At 40.8% G+C, this 23,936-nt stretch overlaps 1 protein-coding gene across 1 annotated transcript; it reads left to right on the plus strand.

Annotated features, from left to right (window-relative positions):
* The first annotated feature begins 4,129 nt into the window (after positions 1-4,129).
* CGA (glycoprotein hormones, alpha polypeptide) lies at positions 4,130-21,731 on the plus strand. Its single transcript, XM_087776159.1, has 4 exons — positions 4,130-4,195; positions 18,913-19,019; positions 19,988-20,172; positions 21,654-21,731. Exons 2-4 carry the CDS (start codon positions 18,920-18,922, stop codon positions 21,729-21,731), a joined length of 363 nt encoding a protein of 120 aa, XP_087632285.1. The 5' UTR covers positions 4,130-4,195; positions 18,913-18,919.
* Positions 21,732-23,936: the final 2,205 nt, after the last annotated feature.

The raw sequence follows: 23,936 nt of genomic DNA on the forward strand, positions 1-23,936 counted from the left end.
ACTGAAAACCTCTGATGTAATACAGATCCCAGTGTCAACAGAAAGAAAAAAAGGTACAGCCTGCAAAGGGCAGGAGGAGGAGGCAGAGGGATGGATTTTAAGCATGGGTAGTATAAATGCTCTGCAATCCCTTACCATTCTCTGACTGATGATGAACTACATGTACCGCCTGTTACAGCAATATTGATTGCAATCAGATGATAAAATCATTGCACAGAGAAAGAAACCACTGCAGTGAAAATGAAAAGATGGAAATGTAATGAATTCTTGATTCAAAAATGATTTCTTGGAATAAAATGAAAAACTCATTCTTATAGCTGAGAGTTAGTCATGGGAATAACAAAATGCTGAAAAAATATAACCATTTTTAAATAAAATTCATTTTAAATTATGTATTTATCTTCAACAGCCATCCCACACTTTTCATCCACATTCTTTATGCTGCAAATTTTCCTCACTCACAGCTTTAGCTTTACTTACAATTAATCCACTGGTATTATAGTGATGGAGATTCTTGCTGGAATGCATTAACTTCCTCTGTTAAATCCCCCCGCAGGCAAACCACTTGAAAAATATTTCCTTTGTCTAGGACACACAGTTTAGTAGCTCTCTTCTTACAGTGAGATAGCAGTTCTTTTGCAGTGATTTATGCATACTATTCAAATACAAAAACTGCATTAAATTATGTTACATTAAAAGATCTGAGACGCATTCCATTACTTAGGCACCATTGTGTAAGGAAAAATGTAGGTCTGATCCTGTTGCCATTCAAGCCCATGCTTACAGAAACATTGAATCATTGCGATGTGAATTTGCAGTGACGCAGAGTTATTAGGAGTTGAGTAACTTTTGGCTTACAGAGACCAAACAGACCTTTCAACCTCACTGATGACCACGTACACCTTTAGTATTTTTATTAATCATACAAACAAAGTTGCTATTTGCTGTTTCAAAAGAAGTAGGATCAGGACTTCTGGAGGGAAGATTTCACAGCCTCTGAAATAGCCTGTTTCAATGCTTCGCAATCCTAACTGTTTGAAAGGATTCATAATACCCGACTTAAACCTCTGCTGCAAATTTGTCTGATCTTTGTCCTTCCTCTAGTTGTCACAGTGGAACAGTGGCCACCAAATCTTTTACGGCAGCTTCCTACATTTTGAAGTGCTGCTATAGTGTTCCACCTTGATCTCTTCATTTCTCAATTTGCTGCTCTGTTTCTAAGCCACGTAAACCCTGTTCCTCTAGCTTTCCTCGCAGTTGGTATTTCCTAAACTTTCCTTGTTGTCGTACTACCCGCCCGGTGGATTGCCATTATCTTTCTTGGAGCACGGTGACCAATGCCGAACCCAGTACTACGCTTGCTGGGACTTTGCCAGAGCTGAGTTAAGTGGAATAATTACTCTTTGTGTCATCTATTACATTGTTGACTCTTTAGTTTGTGATCTCCCACGTTGTTTTCTGCCTACACAGTCATTTCCTATTCTATATTTAACTTTCTGCCCTCATTAGATTTCTCTTTCCAAAGCATTGTCTGGTTTGTATTTTGCCTGGTTGATTTTAGGCTGCTTCTTCAATTTTTGAGGCCTGTTTTTAGTGCTATTTCCATCCTTCAAAGCACTTTGCCGCTTTCTGTAATTTGGTGTCACCACCAAACTGTGGCAGCGCACCCATGTACCGTTGCCCGGGCTGTTAATGGATGTGCGGAATAAAACTGGCCCCAGGGAAAAGTCCTGTGGCTCTCCTCCGGAGAAACCTTCTCAGATTGACAGCAAACCATGAATTACTGCACTTTGAGAACAATTTTTCAAATGTTGTGCACCTCCTGGGTTGCTAATTACCTCTGGAATGCACTGTCTTGACTTACTTATGCTGTGTGGGACAGTGTCAAAAGCTTGTCATTGTCAAGATGCATCATATCTGCTATTTGCACTTATTTGCTAGAGCAATTATCCTGTCAGAGAAGGAGATTAGCATCAATTGATATGATTCTTTTCATGACAAACGCATTTTGACTGTTTTTTAGTAATTATCATCATCTTCCAGGTATTTACTAATTCTTTATTTAATAATTTGTTCCGTTTCAAGGGATAAAAGTTAGGTTGACAGGTATAAAATGCTCTAAGTCCTCTATCCTCTCTTTTAAAATTAAGTATTACATTTATACTTTTCTAGGGTTTGAACATTCCTTGCTTGCTGTTATCTCTTGAAAATGATCACCAATGATTCAAATATTATTTCAGGTAGTTCTCTGAACATTCCTTGTGAATTTTGTCACAGCCCACTAACTTAAACACCTCTAACTTTTTTTTCTTTTTTTTCCCCTAAGTATCATGGGATCAAGGGCTAGGCTCGCTAAGCTTGTCCTTGACAATCCCGATACCATTCTGCAGAGTGTGTGCTTAGTGTCAAAAAATTGTTGTAATCAGGAAAGCACGTGTACTTATCGAGTCATAGAATCATCGAATCATTTATGTTGGAAAAGACCTTTAAGACCATCGAGTCCAACCGTTAACCTAGCACTGCCAAGTCCACCACTAAACCATGTCCTCGAGCACCACGTCTACCCTTCTTTTAAATACCTCCAGGGATGGAGACTCCACCACTTCCCTCGGCAGCCTGTTCCAATGCTTGACAACCCCTGCTCAGCCAATGTATAAGTACATGATTAAATGCTTCTGAAATCACTGAGACTTGCTACCTTACCAAAGTTAATGAGACTTCACACCAGTGGCTGCTCTGCAAACAACCCCAGACTGCTCAGTCGGGGACCTGGTGTGATCCCCTGCCCTAAATTGTATTTGAATGTCTACTTGCTGTTGGAAATTATCTCTCTCTCTGCATACTGGAATAGAAGGATGTTGGTGGGGAAGAAGAGCAGAGGTGAGCGTAGTCGCTGTTGGGTGTGAACAGGTTGTGTGCCGAGGTGTTAAACTAGGGTGTGTGCCCATCTAGCTGCCCAGGGAGGTGGTTGAGTCCCCATCCCTGGAGGTATTTAAAAGACGGGTAGACGTGGCACTTAGGGACATGGTTTAGCGGTGGACTTGGCAGTGATAGGTTAACGGTTGGACTCAATGATCTTGAAGGTCTTTTCCAACCTAAACAATTATATGATTCTAAGCAGCGAGTCGTGTCTTTGGCCTTGGGCAGATTGATCGGGTGAGTTCTGTGCCAAGCAGGGAAGCACATGCAGAGACACCTAAGCCATGTTCGTCCCAGGTACAGGAGCAATACAGTTGCACCGGGATATCTCTGTGACTCTGGTGACAAGCCTTGCTTCTCAGCTGAACATAGTAATTCAGATGTGGCAGCACGCTGTTGTGTCTCTGCTTCTTTCGGGACTGAGCTCGTGTGTTTGTACGGGGCCATACCACACCGGTGGATATCCTGGCACCATTCAGTGCCTGCAGAACACTTCTAGATCCTACGTTGATACCCTCCTTGGCCTTTTTTAACCTACTTTCAGAACCTCAGTATCTGTAGTGATGCTCTGAGAAAAAGTGTAGTGGTTGAAATAGGGAATAGATAGAGTAATTTTAGACACGCTGCTAAAAAGTGAGGTTTTGGTCTTTTGGGGCTTGCTGTGAGCTTTTTCTGGCCAAATGTAAGAATGCCTACATCTGAGCTAGTTGTCTAGGTTCCCCTTATAACCAAGGAGAGTGGTCAGTTTGTCTTGTCCTGAGATAGTTGGCAAAAATAGGTCTAAAAATGCCTTTTTTCTCTTTTGATTCTTAGGGAATCTAGACAGCCAGCTCAGGTGTCTATATGGCATTGCAGTTGCCTGTGTTCGGTCAGACAAATCTCAGGCTTATTCAAGTAAATTTTGCAGAATATGTGTAGCCATACCCTCAAAGATACATACCAAATATGGTAAATAATGAAAGTATCAGTTCATATCCATGCCTGCTTTTTTTCTCATTTCTCTTCCCCACTCTTTCATCTGCATTCAATTTTATTTTGTTAGACTTTAATTTGCTAGACTGATGAATCACTTTCTCTGTGGTTAGTGCTTGCTCATTCCTCATTTGTAGATGGTACTGATTGCAGTTTTCTATGTAGGATTTGGTTGAGTGGGAGGGGAAGGATGTGCATGGGATTTAAACTTCTTGCAAACATTTGCTAGATCACCACCAAGATGTCTCGTGACCCAGCAGTGGTTCGCAGACAGCAGGATGAGTAACCCTAATGTAAATTGAAGGTAGGCTCAGAGGACTCTTTTGTACACCCCAGGAAACTGAACCCATTGCTCACTACATTCCCTGTCCTGCCCGTTTGCATGGAGCAATTCTGTAAGTTGTGCTCTGAGGACTGCTGATGGTATGTCTATGAGTCCTAATTCATTATTTGCTTAATATAGCTTTTTAAAGCACACTACTATGGGTATCAGGGCTGAAAAAGTTCCCAATGTCATTGCTTCCTTTGTTTCACTGCATATTAAAGCAACATTGGTGAAAGAGCTAAAGCAGACAGCCAGTAAACTGTTAAAACACAATGACATTGGCACTGAGCTTTACTTTTCCCTGTCAGAGTGAGCTGATTTCACACACGCGACCCTTTAAACCAATAAATCAATGGCAAACTCGTGACCTTATTTGCTGTAATAAATCAGTTGTATTGCCACGTTCTGCAGCATATCAAACAGCAGCGAATCTGGTTTCACTGGCCAGTGTGCTTCGCCTGCTTCAGTGCTGCAGTGAAGCTCTGTTTAAAATAAAAAAATGCATGTTTCAGCTTGATAAAGCATATCAAACATTGACATTTGTTACCTAGTCATACTTCACTTGGTAGTATTTCGTACTAGCTGATAGAAGTAGCAAAGTTGTGCTATCTGAATTTCCCATCTAACATTTAGATATGGCATTTTAAATGTTTAAAAAATACCAGAACAACTCTAAAGGATATTCCCAGGAAAAAATACAGTCAGTTAATGAATGGTGGCATTGAAATGTTTTTATTAGCTTGCTAGGCAAAAGCTCAGGCTGCCTTCTTGGAGTAGTGTGTAGTGCACTCCTGAAAAAGATATCAACATCCCGAAGTTGGAGCTGAGGGTTTGCTTGCAGGATCTTGTGCAGCACTTACCAGGATAGTTTTTCACCGGTCTGTGACTATCTGCCTGTATCAAAGACTCTAAAAGCTGAAGGACCTCAATAGGTATTTCTGTGAAATCAAAACAAGTACTGTTAAATGCATTGCTGTTAGTCTGTGGTCTTCCCTATGCCTATCTGGCTCTAGGTCTCTGTGAAGTTATCCCTACCTGGGAATAGCTCTGGGAAGGTGATTATGTTTCTGAAAGTCTCCTCACTGTCATCACAGCAGCCATGCTTGCAGCACCATACTTTAAAAGGATGCAGTGCGTTCCCTTCTTAGTATCAAGCAAGCAGAGTGTTGGTCTGTAAGTTATACTGTCTAGGAGAACTCATCATGGATAAAAATAGTTTGAATAAAAGGATAGCCTTGGCTTCAGAGAATTTTCAAGCTAAATACCAAATAAGACAAGAGATGACAAATGAGCACAGACAAAGGGAAAGAATCTAGGAAGCATTTAACAGATAAGATCAGTTCTCACCTTCCTCCTCTTCCTAACCTCCTGGATGAGCTGTAGGAAGTTACAGAGAACTTGAGAAACAGCATGGACCTCAGATTGTCTAAATGTAAAAAAAAAAAAGCATGATTGTATCTATTCCTGGTGTATTAGCCATAACATGAAAGATGCTTTGGGCTGGATTCATCTGGTCAAGTGTGAATATCTTAAAAAATGGATATGACTATCTAAGCCAGTTTTCTTGGCCTGTCTATAACCAGTGGAGAGAAACAAGCAATTGTAGGACATCTCCCATTTTATTCTAAGAAGAGTGCTAAGATAGATTAGAGGAACTGCACCCTGAAAATGCCTGTGTCTTCCCATTGACTGTAGAGGTAGCCAGACTAAGCAGCTTGGGCATTGGCCATCTGTGCTGCAGATGTCTAAAGTTGGGGGGAATTGATTCCCACTATGGTGTCTTTTCTCCTTCTGTGCACTTGTGCGTTTCCCACTGTGTTTCTCTTATCTGGAAAAAGGACATATGCACCATCTAGGCCATTTGAACGAAGAGATTTTATTTAGCCCATTCTCAGCTTTTTCCTTTTATAGTCTAAGCTATAGACTTAGACTTTCCTTTTATAGTCTAAGTTTAAGAAATAGCCTGGACCACAAAATTATGTAAAATAGCACCTTCTAAATTTTTACTGGTTTTTGGACCTCCTTCCCTGCCCTCTCCCTCTCCCCAGATTTACAGCTTAGACTTTTACAGTCTACTTAGATAGACATTTAGCTTAAATTTGAGACATTACTATGATTCATTGCTGGCCCTCTGAGGACAGCTGTGTAATGTTGCTGGCAGCAAATGGCTACGGTTCTGCCTCTTGAAAGTGGCTACATTTCAACGACGTGGGAAATCAACTCTCAATATCCAGCCTTCAAAGTACCATAAGATCTATGTTGAAGTGTTATTATGTAAATGTAAGCCCTTTTTATTTCTGAAAGGTAACTGTATGGAGGTGGGCAATATTGACATGCTTTACTTTTCAGTGTGGCACTAATTATACCACACTAGCCCATTCTCCATGCACTGAGTCACACTGATAACCAAATACCATGTATAATTCCCTTCATTCATTGCTCTGAAAGTCTCTCACAAATATGAAACGTATGCTACGCACAGTTCCTTCAGAGGGGCAGGTGACTGTGTGAAGGAATTGCTTAGATGCGTGATCAGAAGAGACCACTGTGAGTGTGGGAACTGACCTGCTGCACTACGTAGACCTAGAACCTCATCTGGAAATTTTGATGAAGCCCAGAACATCAGTTTGAGATCTGATGTCTTCAGAAAAATGCCCAGGTGGGCGGAACAGGAGGAGTTTGGGGGAATGACTTCTCCAAATCTGGTACAAGATGGTGAGTTGTCCAGGGCAGGGGACCATCCCTGCTTGGTCTCAGTGTGGGTTTCTTAGGTGCTGCCACAATACAGATCGTAAGTACAGTGAATTTATATGAATTTATATGACTGGACAGCCAGATTTCTCTCTGCAGTGACAGTAGAGAGGGTAACAGCAACCTGGTAACCAACCTCTTGGTAATGTGATAGAATTAAGTTGTTGTTTGCAGAATGCCTTTTCCAGCTACGTTTCTATGTCAGTGCATTTTTTTTATTATCAGCACTGTAGGCTACTTCATCCTTGCCACGATTTGATCGGAATTTGATGAACTTAAGCATTTTTTCTACTTTCATTTGTAAAAAGCAAACAATAAAGTTCTATGAAATGTGAAACCAATTGTTAATAGAAATCTCTACTAATAGAAGAGGTGATACAGTGAGCATATGAAAGTGTTCATATTTGGGGCTAGAGAAAGATAATAGCTAATTGTCTGAACAATTATTTCTGTATTAGATAATGAGAGTTGCTGAAATTCCTAGTTGTATAAATGAGACATCCTGCATTATTGATCAGGCTTCTTTGTTTTAGCTGCACTCAAAGTATACATTTCACTTTTACATGGCTATTTATCAGATCTAAACCTGACATGCAATGATCCATTCATATGGTAATTTTTTTTTTTTTTTCCCCACGAAAAAAGCTAAATACTGAAATATGTTTAAAGTAAGGCTGCATTATCTGTCTCTCATGGTCTACCCTTATCATGCAGGAACATATTCACTGACATAATCAGTTTGATCAGTAGTCTATCTAGTCTAGTGTTTTACCTCTGTCTGAGAATAAGCACTTAATGTTTCAGGAGTCTAACAAACCTGGTTACTTCAACTGAGCAGCATTATACGCAACAGGAGTAGTCCTTCCTGACCTTGTGAGCTGGTTTAGTCATTATATGAGGTATAGTTACTTTTATTAATTAAAAGTAGAGAAAAAGAATATTGAAATACAATCTCTAAAGCCCTTGAGGTCAAACCTACATGTTAATGACATTCTGTTTGCTGTTCCACAATGCTGTGACAGTTGTAATATTATATATTCTAATTTTGCTCAAAGGAATTGGATTTCAAATAAACTTTTCCAAAAAGAAGCATGAAAACAGAGCTAAACAGAAGCCATCATTCTGTCAGTACCATAAGTTGCCTAATAACATGGCATGATTAAACGTTTTGACGTTGACAAGTTACAGTAAAAAAGGGGAAAAAAGTGTATGTATTCCTTATAATCTTACTATTTTTCTTGAGGCACAAATTTTACTTAGCTTTAGTGAAATAATGATTATTGCACATATTTCTGAAGTGCCACCATCTGTAATATTAATTCCTTTAAAAACAAAAAAAAATATGTATTAGTGAACCCTCTTTACACTGTGGTTTTAGAATAGGAGAGGCTTTGCAGTCAATTATTTATGTGCAGTAAGTACTGAAAGCCTTATTATCTCAGAATAATCAATGTTTGGCTGAAGCTTGAGAACACTAATAGCTAATCTTAAAAGTCCTGATCCAGTGTCATTTGAAATAATGGCAGAACTCCTATTGATTTTAAGCGGAGGAGGATGAGGCCAAAAAGTATTGCTTTGAGAGATAATTTTAGATAATCAGTTGAAAACATCTGTAAAAGAACAGAAAACTTGACTTTCACTCTACGCATAATACGGTATGAAGTATTTTGGCAGACAGGAGCTCTTTATTTCAGAATGGTGTTTATCTGTATTTGCCATTGTCCTGGGGAGCCTTGTTTAAGTGTACATCTACTGAGCTGGTGTTACTGTCTCTGAGAACAGACACAGGGCAACTGGAAAAGTTACGAGCAAACCGGGAAGGAGTTGGGAGACTCAGTAAAATATTGAAATACCTGCTATCTTTTTGTTTAACACTCGAGTTGCTTCTTTTTTCCTTGAATCCCCAGCAAATCTTACTCTCAGTCATTCTGGTGGGACTTTTCAATGTTATCTCTCTTCAGCAACTCTGATAATTTGCCTGCGTCAGTGCAGAGCAGCTTGTGATATGTGGGAGCCTCTCTCCTCCTGGGATGCTTGGAAGATAACACAAGAAATTAAGGAAGTGACACCCAAAATGCAAGAGATAGTACCAGTGCTTCGGGATGCCTTCTGGTGCAGGCTTGGACTTGTGGGTACTGTGTCAGCTTGTAGGGCAGGGCTGGAGAAAAAAGCCAAGGAGATATTCAAAGACCGCAAGGGCAAAGGAAAGAGGAGTTTCTGGCGTTCAGTGAGCGTACGTGATAGCTTCCATTCTCAGAAGGGGGGGGGCCGCTGTTTTCTGAGTTTGCACAAATGATGAAGGGTGGATTTTGGCTGCATTTGCAGGAGGTTCTGAAATGTGATTTAGTTATTATTAAAAAAAAATCCTCCAGAACTCAACCTGCTTGTCCATCCAAGCCAATAATGCTATCTGAACTTCATTTTAAGAGTTGTTTCTTCTCATTTGCTTATCTACAAAGAATAGCAAAATCAAGAAAGAAGGCAGGAATAGTTCTGAAGAATACAAAAAGTGAATAAAAAAAAATGTAGGTATGCTCTGGATTGTCCTTTCTGCTAGTCTATAGTATAGCAAACCTTGTATTACCCTTATTCAAAGTAGGTAAATTGTGTTTAATAGTGCTAATAGTTTAAATAGTGTTTAATAGTGCTAATCTGTGACCACATTTGGGGGGGGTGTCTGTTTATTGATAAAGTGGAGTTGTTATTTTTGAATAAAAGAGTTTGTTGTCTGAAGCAAGGGAGCCGTTTCCCATTCTTTTACTGACAGTGCTGGGGGATGCCCTGCAACTCCGCTGAGTGGCAAAATAGAAAAGCTTTCCTCTAGTGAGGAAGAGGCAGCATCAGGAAGCAGCCTGTAGATAAGCAGATATCACTAAGTAGGGAAGTAGGACAGATACCCTGAGACAGCATCTGGCAGAGCAAGGGAAGAGACATGAACCCTCCTTTCCAGAGAAAGCCAGAGAAGGAGCTGTAAGGACCCAGCTCCTAAAAGAGAGCCAAAAGTTCTGAAACTCCATAATGCTTAGGTGCTGAGTTCAGACTGATTTCAGTCTTAACAAATGCAATATTTAGTTTAACTTATGGTGCTTAATAAGAGTCCCAGTCCAATTTAGGAACACAGTGGCCTCAAAGAAACTTGAAAGTTTTAGCAGTTTATTGCCTTTTTCCACCTCAGAATGACTTTTTCTGCTCCTACAAATAGAAAACAAAATACTGATCTTGGCAAAGCATATTCGATGGTCCAGTTTGGCATATACATTTTTCATCCATGTACTTATATAGACCATAAAATCATAATATCACAGTGTAGCAAAAACCTGTAAGAGTATTGCTAAGCGATTTAAGAATACCCTGTTTAATAAACTAGAGGGTTTTTCCCCCCCCTCTAAAACAGTGAGCCACGTTCTCTCATTTCTCATTCAGTCACACATTAAGACAGATTTGACCAAGTATTTTTAGTTGGAGATTTGGAGCGGCTAAACTAAGAAATCCTCTTAATAAAAATAGGAGCTTTTTTTAAACTATCTTTTATACCAGTGTAATTCCATTGACTTCACAAGATTTATTCCTAATACATTCTGATAGGAAAAGGGTACCAGGTTGTGGACACTTATTTTTCTTTTATGCCGTGGGGCGGGCATTGTCACTGTACTTGGGTCCTTCTAATGAAAGAACTATTTTGTATAGCATTTCCTTTTTACTAGTTGATGGCGTGCTACAATACATAGGTAAATAAGTATCACGTATGAATATGCAATGTAATCATTGCTTGTTTTCCTGATGATGGAGATGATAGTTTTCCGTTTTTTTGTGGAGCATCACAAGTCATCCTGGGTTTCCCATAGGACTGCAAGCTGGGGTGAGTATGAAATGGGCAGGGCAGACAAGTCAGAGGCACTCTATAAACTTCAGCAATTTTCATCAATATTGCTTTGAATGACAAAAAATATTAAGCTTCTGTCTTCCAGGGGAATATTTCTCAGTAAACTATGTTTACCAATAGCTTTCAAATTTCAGCCTTATGCTTTTGTTATTAAATGAAGCAAGATCATAGGGAGAGAGACTTTTTTTTTATTTATCTTTTATTAGATCAGCTCATATTGTTGGATAAAAACCAGACAAGCTTCCAGGTGCAGAAATCCATCTTCAATTTTGAAACAGAAGCCAATTTCAAGCCAAGTGTAGGCTGGGGACAATTGGTTTGAGTTTAACTTTGTTATAGTGATCAGTTGAACAAATAGAAGAGAAAAAGAGGTGTCTGACACCTTGAAGCAGATGAGGGTGTTAGTGAAGGCAGAGGTGATAAGGTTGCGATAAATGTATCTGAAATAGCTAACAGAGTTCGGGGGTGCTGCTGTTATTAAAAAGAGAGTCGAGGCAAGGAATAAGAAAACGGAACGACAGAAATCTGGACAGGTGCAATTCACTAAATCCAACTACACAATAAACATTTTGGAAGAGACTGATTGAATCGCGAATCAAAGTCTCATTTTCATAGGAACACAAGAAGCTATAGGGGTCTCTTTCAATATCGCACCTCCAACAATGAGTGACAAAAAGTAGGTGTGTAAAAAGTAATTTTAACCCTTTGGATGTTTAGGAGTTTCTTAAAGCTATAAAATATTTGTTACGCTCTAAGGGTAGGACAGTGAGCAGTCCAAGCTAGTTACCCCGGGGCTCTCAGTGGTGAAAACAGGTGCATTGGAAAAGTGACTTAATCTTGTGTCGAAATAGATGTTTAGGGCTATTTATCTCCAGTGACTATAAAGGCAGTCTAGAGCGAGTAACTGAGATTTAGGCAGTTAACTTCTGAAGTGAACTTCTGGCATCTGAAGTGAATCTCCCTCAAGTCTCCAGGACTTGAAAACACAATAGGGTTGCAGGAATGGCCTTGAGCACCGACCCAGGACTGTCTGCATTGCCAGGGGCTGTTCCCAGTAGGTGTTTGGATGTGCACCTCCCCTTTGGGAAGGGGAAGGGAAGAGTTGAGTGGATGCAAACCCTGCTGTGCCACTCGGCCTCGGTGCCAGAAGGCAGAGTGGGACCTGTCTTGTTTAGCCAGCATTGGCACAGACTCTGTCATTTGAAATTGAGGACTTAGAAGTCCCTAAGCCTTAAAAATCTGCACCCTGGTGCAGTTTTCAGAAATCCCTCCATTGCATTAGCTTTACTCTAAAAACAAGATGAAATCTTGCCAGAAATCTTATCTTTATAAAGGTAATCCTATATTTATCCATGTGTTCGTTCTCTGGGCATTAAATTCAAATGGAGATTATTTTTTTAAACGTTTGTATAGATCTCTGCTGCTCTTTATTTTGTTATTCTTTGCTAAAACAATGCCATTGCTGTAGAAGTGGTTTATGTTTTTTTAAAAAAATATTATTCTCCAGTTTAATAAGAAGTGTTAGGAAACCTTAGTAACTCTTCCTTTTTTAAAATGAGATTCTGTTCACTGAAAACTGCAGCAAATGACTGGATGCTCGATATTTGAGTTCCCCAGGAAACTCATACAGCACTGAGTTTGTGCTTGCAAGCTGACCTTTCTTTCATTACATCATAAGAAAAAAAATAATCTGTATGAAAGTCGAGTCGAAGATAAGATCAGCATGGTGGGCTGGTAATTACATAAAGTAATGTTCAGTCATTAGATAAAATGTACAGTTGATCCTATGGCTTAGATGTGGGCAAGGAATATGATCTAGCTTTACTGGTATAAAAGAAAGATGCAACTTTTTCAAACATTAGTTTTGGGAACGTACATCCAAGCGTCAAGGACAGCTCACCTTCAAACACCATCCTGCAGTTTCTCAGCTGTCTGATTTATTCTTGTTGAACAAGGGAGGTAATATATTTTTAATTTTTGTTATTGTTAAAGAGGAACAATTACATATTTTTTTACATTCTCTTTGCCTTCTCTCCAAAAGTTTTCTTCTCCTTCCGTTCTGTCAAAGTTTTTATTTTGAAAATTAACTTAAAGGTTGCTTTGAGATTAAACCATCAGTGCTTGGGGTTAAACTAGCTTTCTAAGTAAGAGAAAATGAGGTTCTAGAATTGTATTGCAGCTAAATGTTGACATTTTGTGATTTCTGATCAGGTCTGGTAATTCTTCATCAGTAACTTTGTGTTTTTCTCCTGGTCAATGGTGTTGCTGTCAAATGTCAAAGGGTACACAACCTGTGGTACTAACACATCTTTTAGAGTCTTTAAATTGCCAGTCATGATTAAATATCTTAAGGGAAGGGAAAAAAAAGTTAGTGAAGATTTGTTTCTTCAGCAGTTTGCTGACAGATTACTCTGTACATGACACTGGGTTTGCTGACAGGTTACTGTGTACATGACACTGGGCTGCAAGTGAAGCGCTGGCACTTGTTTCTTGTCATTGCTGTGACACAGCCGTACCTCATGGCCAAGCATCCCAGAAAGATATGAACACAATGTGCAAAGTGGTTAACTGCTGTTGGGTACGACAGCAGCACTGTCACCCCATGGAAAAGTATAGAGAGACGTCCCAAGTTTATGCTGAAAACATTAAGTTATTTTGTACAATCAGTACAAAGGATGCCCATTGAACAGAGCTCACCGACATGTCTGTGCCAGGACATGGACCGCAGAGTTAGACGAAGGGTTCTGATCCAGTGGAGCTTGACATGAATGTAAAGGCATCCACAGAGTCCCACTTGTACCTCAACAGAAGACCTGTTTGCAAATACAGATGATCTGTATTTATATTTGCCTGTCTTTATGATGGTAACTGATAATATGATAACTTATTTATAGAAAAAGGCAAGATATTGTAAATGAGGTGAGACTTTAACTGCTGGAGAAGACTTTAAATTACCATCTTTCCAAAGAGCTGATTAAATTTATGCATTATATAATGCTCCAATAGCTTAAGAAAGATAATATTTAATAGAGCAAAGTGAAAGTTTCCTTTGATTTGATGGTGAGATGAAATCAGTGGTGCAGACACTAACTGGGTTAGCAGTGTGGGCACAGTCAGAAAACCAAGTAAGACCATCAGGCAAAATGCCTGTCACATTGGAAAAGTAGAGAAGATCACATCTGGGTTTTATTGACAGGTATCTTTGGTGGTTTTGGTATGAGCCTGGCAGTCTGACTCAATAGAGGAAGTGCAAAACTGCAATTTCAATTCCCCTTTTGGTTAATGTAATTTAAACAACTTCCCTCTGGGATTGCCTCAAACCCTTATAATGTACCGAATCATAGCATTATGTGTTCTCAGAAAAATTAGGATGGAGAATGCCACTGTGCCTTCAGCAAAGAGCATGAAATCACAGAATAATCAGGCAAGGGTTTTGTTATTCCTGTGGCTGGCATCTTATCGGAGCCATTGGAGCATCCAGGCTATCAAAAAGCTCAGGATGATGTGGAAACAGGTTGTTTGGAAATGGCTGACTGTCTTCTGCTGGTGCATGAGCCCCTCCAGCCGGCTCCTCACACTGGGGAATGTCTCCTTGGATGGAGCAGGGCTTGACATAAAACTGTGGGATTGTGTCCCACAGTCTGCCAGCAGTCACACCACCTCTATGGGGCTGGAAAGAGCATATACAGAAAATAATAACCTTAAAAAAAGCCCTGTTTGCTGGAGGGAGCGATCCAGCCAATTTATTCAGCGCGACTCCATAGATGTGGCTGAGCTCAGTTCAGTTCCCAAAACGTTTGTCAGGACCATAGGAGACTGTGGATCTAAATGGTGTGAAGGACCCCCTTTCTCCTGCAGACACAGGTTACTCTTGTCAAGGGAACAGGGTGCAGAGAGCTGGCAGCCACTTCTCAGAAACCTTAGAGCCACGTTCAACGCTTCCATGGGACTACCATGTTAACAGCATCCCCTGTTTCCTTTGCCACCTGTTGACTAATATCAGAATACTATTTCTTCTACTCAGATGGGTTTTTGGTAAAATCCCAAGCAGAGATGAGTAACTACAGATTGCACTCAGCCTGCATGCATACATACATACATTGAACTGGCTTTTTGATACCTCTTCCAAATGCTTCTTTCCAGTGCTTCCACAATTGCTGCCAATGATTTTTCTTCCTGTTCGTTATCGTCTGCTTTTAACTCCTTTATCCTCTGTTTTCTGCCAGCATGGACTGACTCACTGGACAGGTGGGAGGGCGGAGGCAAAGTTACTTGTACCCAGCACCCAACCCTTGCCACCCATTAATTGCAACCTCATTGGCCTCTTAGCCATTCAGTTTAGCTGGGCTTCAAATCAGTCTCTCACCTCTAGTTTTTGCTGTCTTAATTAGAAGGAGGCTTGTTTCCACTTTTGTGTCTTCATTCATTGCACTGGAGAGCATTGTGCATCAGTCTTGCTCATAAACTTTGTTTCTTTTCACTTTGCTAACCCCAGTCAGGCAAGGGCCCTGTTCTTGTCACCCTGCCTTTGGTCTCAGCCTCATCTGCCTGGACATGATCTTTTTCTGATTGCTACAAGGATGGAGCTCTCTTTGATTTTGTTTCCATCATTGTCCTGGTTTCAAAGCTACCTTGTAGGGCCTGTGCTCTGCTGCAATCTGAACTGCTACCTTTGATGACTGCGTTATATGTCTGCTTGATCAATGTACCAAGACCTGCTGACCGGTGCATAGCAGCCTCATGTCCCCATATATCTCTGGGAATTTGTGCAGTGAGGGAGTGTCCCTCTGCTAATCAATACTCTCTTTGCACACATCCCAGTGCTCCAGATTCACTCTCAGATAATCATACCAGGCAAGTAGTTTCATTCCTTGGACCACCTCAAGTTTGCCTGTCCCTGCAGATCGGATCCTGTATATTAGGTCCTGTACAAAATGACAAGGTATCTGTTGCACACGTTGAATCCTGACAGGTGATCACAAGCATTTTTGGCATCAAATATGTCTTCATAGACTACATAGGCTGTTCCCCTCGTTTCAGGAGTGTTTCCAACTCTGATTTGTCAAATAGGCCCATATTTCCCGAAAATATCATACATTTCCTCCGCTGTGATTTTATATGGCAGGTTCCTAATATACAGGATCCGATTGACTTCAGATGTAAGCAGGCATTATTTGAAAATTTGCATCGTTGTGGCAGTTGTCGCGGGGATTCTGCTGTGTAAGTGCAAAATCTGAAAAGAAAGATGCTTCCATTATGCGAAAACTATCTTTGTTTAATTATACTTTCCCCTCTCAATTTTCTACCATCTTTCCTGGCTAGGGTTGTCAGTTCCTTCTCTAATCACTGGAGCATGCTTAAATAACCTCTACACCAAATCTCAAGATCAATTTCTTTGTTGCTGGCATTATTGTCCCTCTCATTGCCACCTCATTTTTAGAAATATTTGGTGCCACAATTTGTTCTGTCCCTAGAGAATATTTGTCATGGAGTAGCAGCATTGACTGGTGTATTTGGAAGAAGAGAAGCTCTTAAGTAGTTAAGGATTGAATGTTAGGGGTTGGGTTTGTTTTTTTTTTTTTCTTTTGCTTGCAAAGCACAGTAGCTTCCAGTATCTAAAATGTATATTTCAGTGTTGTCAGCTTGGGGCCTTATCCTGCACATCAGTCATTAGCACATCATGCTCTTGTGTGACAGTTTCAGTCTTTTAAAGTCAAGGGATCAGGTGGTCTATGTAGGCATAGAAGAAACTGTTCAAAAGATCCAGTTGCAAGAGTCTGGAGATGCCGTCAGCGCTGCAGTTCAGACACAGCCCAAATAAGCCCTCGGTTAGCTGCCGGCAGGGCCTTGGGGGGTGACTGCAGAGGTGGAGAGATCTGCACGATCAGATAACGTTTCTGAGAAGGCAGGTAAAGAGTATGGTGATGAGGAGCTGTGGGCTTGGGATGCTGCCTGGGGTGCTTGTCTGAAGCCAGTCAGGAACAACTGGGGCTGGTGAACCAGGCACTGCTGCACAGCCACAGCCAAGGACCATCTCTTCAAGGTGAAGGTGAGCAGTGCTCAGCCCAGAATCCCTCACAGGGTAATCTGCAAGGGCAGGGAAAGTCCCCCTGTTGAAATGTGCTCTGTGTCTCAGCAATAAAAAGACCCTGAAACTCAATCCCCCGAGGCAAGGCCAGGGACACCTGGCCAGCCAGGTTGGGTGAAGGAGTGCTGCTGTCTCTGTCACCTGCACAGGCTGCCCCCGTTTGGGAATTTAATACTTCAGCATCCTTTATATGGCTCTTTTCTCCATGGACCCAATTACTTCACCGTGGGATATAAGTAATTCCTGTTCATTTCTAAAGTAAGGGCTCAGGTCTATGCTTTGGAATAAAATATTTTTTTAAGGGGGAAATTCTGTTTTCTGGGTGAGAGACTGGGCCAAAATGGTCTTTGACTAAGCACAATGAAATTGTCAGTACAATGCGGAAGCTTAGTGCTTGAGAAGGAAGGTTACAAACTTCATGCCTAAAATACTACATTTTAATACTGATGAGAGCAGAAGTGAGGTTCGGTATTTTGTTTTATGTGTCCATAGCTCAGACGAATCCAAGATTTTTAAAAGAAGCATTACTTGGCCAGATGTTTATAATATGAAGTTGCAGAAATGCATGTGGCATCTTTAGCCTCAGATCCTGCCTGACTTTTCAGTTAAGGGAAGTCCTCCCAGGCCATGCCACAGGCACATAGGAGTTCTCTAGCTCAAAAGAAACACCAGTTTATGACCAATTTATGACCATTTTTTATCTCTGACCAGGCTGGTACAGAATGCTTCAGAATAATTTTAAAGGTCCTGTGGTAATTACCAAAAAGGATCCTACTGATCTGCATGTATCCCTTACTTAGTACATCTGATATTTGGATATGGAGAGAACTGAGGATTTGTGTGTGTGTGTGTGTGTGTGTCCCCATCTTATTGTGAATAATAATGAAAAAAAGTGAATTCATTTTTTAAAAAATCAGGCAAAGAATTTGGGACAATATTCGTACAGTTGCAATTTACATATTCTGCATCTTTAATGTTGTGGTTCCCCCAGTTATTCATATCAGAGATACGCGTTACCCTTTGATCTGGATCAAATATAGCCACACAACTGCATTTCTGTTGAATTACCCAGAGAACATGCAATATGCTATTTACGGCCACTTCATCTTGTGAGCTAGCAGTAGAAGGATGGATGTGCAGTGCTGCATGTAGCCTTCTTTCACAAAATTAATCTATTGAAAAAATTTGTAAAAGTTTGAGCTGACTGGGGGTGTGTTTGTACCAGCACCCAAAAGTCAATTATTTGCTGCATCAGGAAAATGAAGCCTGAAAGAAATCTTGGTCCAGAAGGCTGCAGAGATGCTGAACTCCCCAGGACCACCCTGACCCTGAGCTGCCCTGACGAGGCCTCCATGCGATGCAGGTGGCCCCAGGGCTGTTTCAAGCCCTCCTGAGCTCTCTCTCAGCACCGTGTCCCCTCGGGTGCTCTGGAGCACAGCATATAGTGCCTGTCTAATTACAAGGGTCAGAGGAGCTTTTGCCCACTGAGGGACAGGACTGGGAAAATCTGTTTATGGGGACTTTGATGCTAAAGACGTCAGTGTGTGAACAAATAATCTGACTCTTGGTTCAGGAAATTATGTCCTGATGTGAAATTATTTCCCCTTAAATTAGTCTTTTCATGGCTCAGATTCTGCAGATTCTCTCATCCTCCCATAAGCATTTGCTGGCTTTATCCAGTCTACCGTAAATATTAGGCAGTTATGACGTTTGAAGTTTATGTGCTGTGGTTTATGTTAATATTCAGAAAAAACTGTTAAGGCCAGAAAGAAAGGCACAATTTTGTTATAGTGGTGAAGTCAATTTTCTGAGCCTATAAAATGCACATCAGTACACTGCATTTTCATTTTCTAATCCTGGTTCTAAATTGTCTCTGTTACTTGCGCTGAATGCTCTATCAGTGTGTAGCCTAGATGCTGGTACTGTACCCAATGCAAAACAGTCCCTTAAAAATGTATTTATTTGTATTTCCAGAAAGATCATGGGTTGCTACGGGAAGTATGCAGCTGTCACTTTGACCATTTTGTCTGTATTTCTGCATCTTCTTCATGCTTTCCCAGATGGAGAGTTTCTCATGCAGGGTAAGCTGCTTTCAGCATTCAGAAATAGGGCAATTGTTCGTAAAGAGTATTAATTAAAATTTCACATGTTTTATAAATGCAGTCATAAATCTTATCATTCAGTTGCATTTATTGACACTGAGATATGAAGGTATAATAAATCAAGGTAATTTTGCTATAAATATACTTCCTATTTCTTCTCTAAACTTGATTTCTCCAGGTCAAGAGCCTCACAGATGACTGTGTCCTCATGTTGACATGGGTAACCTTAATCCTTGAAACATTATCAAATAGAAACATTTTGGTTTCTTGTATTCCTGAGATCTAAATGGCAACGTAACATCAGGACCAGCAGAACCATAGCTTCTCCTCATAATATGCAGAAAATTTGTCCTCTGTAGATCCCAGAATATGGGATGTTGGTGGTGTAGCATTCTACGAAAGAAGCATATTAGGAAGATTTTAGGGGTGTTTTGGAGGTTGCGTTTTGTTTTTTTTTTAATTCAGCCTCGAACTGAATGTAGAAAAATGTGAGCTACAAAAATCTCGGGATCACTGGGCATTTTTAAAACTTGATAACAGAGTCTTGCCTGAAAACAGACAATGTTTAAGAAACACTACAAGTCCTGCTGGTGTTATTTAACCATCTGTAGCTAGTAGGAAGTTTTCTAGGGACAGCTAGTGTAGTAGACATACAAAAAAAGCCTCCACAACTGTCAACAAAATTAAGTTAGAAAACCAGAAAAGATACAATGATGCTCGTGCCTTACCTAGAAAGCCACCCTCTAGTTTTACAGACGGTGCATGTTGCAGGGTTGAAGGACCCCAAAGAGGAGAGCTTTGCTGTCTGTGCTTTTCTGTTCTGCAGGCATCAAGCAGCAAAATGTGGCCAGTGCTTCCTCTTACTGCCCGCACTTTCCCTTTCTTTATGAAAATGAAAATACAGCTGGAGACCAAGTAAAAGGTTCTTCCTTATATTTTTATGGCAGGTTGTCCAGAGTGCAAGCTAGGGGAGAACAGATTCTTTTCCAAGCCAGGAGCCCCCATTTACCAGTGCACTGGGTGCTGTTTCTCCCGGGCCTATCCCACTCCGATGAGGTCCAAGAAGACCATGCTCGTTCCAAAGAACATTACATCAGAAGCAACGTGCTGCGTAGCAAAGGCTTTTACCAAGGTGAGGCTGTGAATGAGACCCGTTTAAGCTTGTTTCAGGATGCAATGTTTAGCTGAGCCAGTGAACAGAAAAAAATATGTTTTTGCTGGAGGACATTGGAGAACTATTTGAGGGAAACATCCTTGGCATTTATATCCTTTGCTCTTGGGTTCTTTCTTTTTCTAAAGAGGAAATTAAAATGTCAGCCAGTACTGAGTCTGATATTCAGTTGGGATGTGGAAATTGATGCACTGTCACTGACTTCAGTGAAACTACTTTGACTCATGACACCTGAAGTTCTGGTGATGGACTTGTTGTCCCCTTGTTTTTAGCTCTCCTGGATATGCACCCTCCCTTTAAATGCTATGCAGTGTGTATTTGATTTTAATTAGTCATTTTCCTTGTGTCTTTCCTGCATAGGCAGAAGTTCTCTGGGAAGGTGGCTGGTCAATACTATCAATTACATGTATGGGAATGAGGGACCAAAACCATCTGTGCTCATTAGATTAATTGAGGTTGTGTTTACTTTTAATAGTATAACCAAGAGGGAACTGTAAATGTGTGCAACTATTTGAGCATTTAATGCTCTCATCTGGAAGGCTCTCTTAAAGAGAGATTCTGCTAAAGCTGACTGTTTTGGGAGTGATTCAGCTCCAGGTGAACAAACCTTAAATTTCATTGAATAAATGGTGAGCTAGTTGAAACAAGCTAAGGTGTCTATCCTGTGGTGATCTGAATCAGACTCATTAAATGTGTTGACTAGAGGCTCAGGTCAGTTACCCACTCACAGATTTGGTGCCATATGAAATACCCTGGGGTACTCAAGACATCTGTGTTCGGCTGGCAGACACAGGACCCATAAAAGACCTTCTGGAGTGGTAGCTGGAGGCTTGGTGGGATCCCCTCTGATATCTCAAATGGCAGTTGACAGCTCTGTGTGCGCAGCTGAACAAAGTGCTGGGTCTCCACTGGCTGTGATGAGAGCCCAGGTACCTGACTTACCTATAGACACCTACAGCTGAACCTGGCTGAACCCTGGCTCTTCATCTGAGTAGGGCATAGATTCTTTTTCTAGACCACTGACATTATACTTGCCCTGAGGCAGCAACTAGAATTTGGTTGAGATTAAAAATAAAAATGACTCATCGTGTTTGTGGTCTCTGTTTTTATAATCGCCGTGTGAAAAACTCTAAGAACACTTCCTGATTTTTCATAGATTGGTTACTTGACACTTTTTGAATATCAGACACTTTAAGAAGTGCCAAATTAAGGACACCAAACTATGTCGCTTTTGAAAACTTTCTCTTTATGGCTCTGAAAGCCACTGATGATGCAGCCTCGCAGGTTGGCGTTCAGAGGCTGTTCTAGTATACGTACCCCACAGAGCCTGTGTACCTTATGGTTAAGAAAAAGGCTTCAGACATCTTTTACTCGAGAATGCTGTTTTTACTGTCTAGCTAATCCTAATTATTTCTTATGTGTGTGTGTTTTCTTTCTTTAAGATTACCCTTAAGGACAATGTGAAGATAGAGAACCATACAGATTGTCACTGCAGTACCTGCTACTATCATAAATCCTAAAGCCTGTCCCTTTGTTAATGATCAAGGACAACGGTGAATGGAATATTTGTTTTTCAGCTTTTATAGCACTGCTGTGTAAAATCTTATGTTTTCTGATCAAGACACTGGGTAGACCTTTGAATAAGATGGATGGCTGTTTTATTTCCTCTTTGCTTCTTCATGCGTTTAAGTAAGTTTAATTATTTCCATTAGGGATAAAATACAGCACTTGCATGACAACCGAAGGCTTGATCTATTTTTAAAATAAACTGTCAGTTAAATCATCAATGTTTCTTGAGGAAAAATGATTATTTAATAGCTTAAAACAGAAAAAGATTCTGCTGCAGTTAATTTCTAGATTTCTTTTTTTTGTGGGAGAGGGAGGGAAGGAGGAAGGGAGGGATGGGAAAGTGGATAGAAAAAGAAGCAATCATTTCCCCTTATTCATTTAGTGATTAGATTTTTTTGAAGACTCAACATTTTGTTTCTCCTGTTTCTCTTCCGTTTTTTCTTTACCTTGTAGGCAGAAAGTTTAACAGTGTATCATCTATGCACAGTGCTCTGTCCTTCTGTGCCATCTTTTATTTTTCTTTGAACTTAATCTCCTCTCATATAGATACATAAATGGATGCAGAATCAGACCTTATAAAAAATTGTACAGTTTGGTGTAGCAGTGGTAGGCTAGAGGAGTGCTACAACAATATTAGCTATTTAAGGTGTGCTTGAGCAGCATGGTATAGGGCTTTAGTAATTCCCAAATAAACAAATGGGAAAGGTAAGGAATATGTTCCTGGGGAACAGGCTGCCCAGGGAAGTGGTTGAGTCCCCATCCCTGGAGGTATTTAAAAGACTTGTAGATATGGTGCTTAGGGACATGGTTTAGTGGTGGACTTGGCAGTGCTAGGTTAATGGTTGGGCTGGATGATCTTAAAGGTCTTTTCCAACCTAAATGATTCTGTGATTCTGTGATTCTATGTTAGGTGAGAAGTGGACCACAGAGTATGTATTCAGAATACATGACCTTAATATCATAAACTGGGATTTTAGAGATAGCACTTGTTCAATTGTAGTGGGTTGGATCGGGGACTCTGGAGGAACTGCTTGCAGGTCTGGAACCCGCTCATGGGAACCGAAGTGAAGGAATTCCCCTGCTCTTCACCCTAATATCTGGGGTAGAGAACATCAGCCTTGCTATGGTCGCTGGCTGCAAGGGTTTAAATGCGCTGTCTCAAAAAGCCTCATGTATATTTGTGGGGGATTTCCTTGCAGCAGATGCTGTGAAGGTAGCAGTAAGAGCGTCTAATGGGGACAGGGAAGGTTGCCCCGGGGTCAGGCTATGAGGGCGTCTGGTCTGTCCTGGGGCATGACCATGGCTGATGTCTGCACCAGTCTCAAATGACTTGAGCAGTTTAGACAGGCCTCCGGGGCTAAGCTGTGATGGGGCACTTGAGCAGCCCAAGACCGGCAGGATCTAATGATGCTTTAAATCCACTATCCATCCACCCTTCTGTCTATTGGAGCGCAAGTTCAGTGCTGTTTTCTAAGAATACAGTCATGGGGCTTTGTGGAGAAGAAAAGACTTCTCATAGATAGGGAAGATGAGGTTCTTAGAGAAGTATTATTCAGCGTATGTCCAGTAAACCTTATTAGCCTGATCTACATTCCTTAACCCCCTGATTCAGTCTCTCCCCCCTGGGAACCACTGGTCTGGTCCAGTCCCATGTACTAGTGCAGAGTCAGCTGCACCGTGCCACTCCTGGGAGATCTCTTGCCTGACTTGCTCTTGAAAAAAACCTCCAGTGGTTGTTCCAGAATGTTCCAAGGAGACTGATCTTGTCACTTCACTATTCTTACTATGCTGGAAAATTTCAGTCTTCTGGAAAGTATTTCCCTAATGTTTTTTCTACATCTCATTTGCTTCGACATTACTTCTGGTCAAAGGGGAGGTAGTCCAGCAGGGTGGTCTTTAGGATGAGTTTAATGACATCAGCAGCACAGGTTTTCACAATGAGAAGTCTAATTTCTCATTCTGGAGCATCACTCAAGACATTACGGGAATACACATCAAGCAGCCGCTATAGGTGACTCACAATTCCAAGTTGTACAATTTTATTAAACGTGATTGATGCGGGTAGTTTTGCAGGAGAGCCAGGTCCAATTAGAGTGAAACCCATGCTTTAAAGAAGACGTGGGATGCTGTAGCCCTGTGTCATTCTAGGATGCCTG

This window comes from Nipponia nippon, unplaced genomic scaffold, assembly GCF_047370975.1.
Source record: "Nipponia nippon isolate SJK-2023a ecotype South Korea unplaced genomic scaffold, ASM4737097v1 scaffold_4, whole genome shotgun sequence".
Taxonomy (NCBI): Eukaryota; Metazoa; Chordata; class Aves; order Pelecaniformes; family Threskiornithidae; genus Nipponia; species Nipponia nippon.